The 261-nt window shown below is 54.0% G+C and overlaps 1 protein-coding gene across 1 annotated transcript in view; it reads right to left on the reverse strand.

Moving 5' to 3' along the window:
• The window catches only part of LOC119581844 (organic cation transporter protein-like), a 24470-nt gene that overhangs the window by 2581 nt on the left and 21628 nt on the right, over window positions 1-261 (reverse strand). Inside the window, 1 exon segment of the mRNA XM_037929983.1 lies at window positions 1-218. This exon segment is cut by the window's left edge and continues 42 nt beyond it. Coding sequence (XP_037785911.1) covers window positions 1-218 — 218 coding nt within the window.

A 261-nucleotide genomic window follows, 5' to 3' on the forward strand; every position in this document is an offset into this window, starting at 1 on the left:
CGAAGTAGAAGGCGGCCGAGGGAATTCTGCGGCCCCAGTACTCGACGATGGGCACCGTCAGTGTGTAGGCGGGGATCTCCATCATGCCTCCGAGGGACATGTACAGGAAGGGGTTGACGCTGAAGTTGACGGCGTTGAGCGAAATGCCGTAGAACACCATTGACACCATGAAGAACTTGGTGTACACGAGGAGGCTGATCTTGCGAAGTCTCGGCGTCCTTCGGGAGAGAAATGAAGCTGTTAGGTATTGTTATCATTATC

This window comes from Penaeus monodon, chromosome 15 (assembly GCF_015228065.2).
Source record: "Penaeus monodon isolate SGIC_2016 chromosome 15, NSTDA_Pmon_1, whole genome shotgun sequence".
NCBI classification, from domain to species: Eukaryota; Metazoa; Arthropoda; class Malacostraca; order Decapoda; family Penaeidae; genus Penaeus; species Penaeus monodon.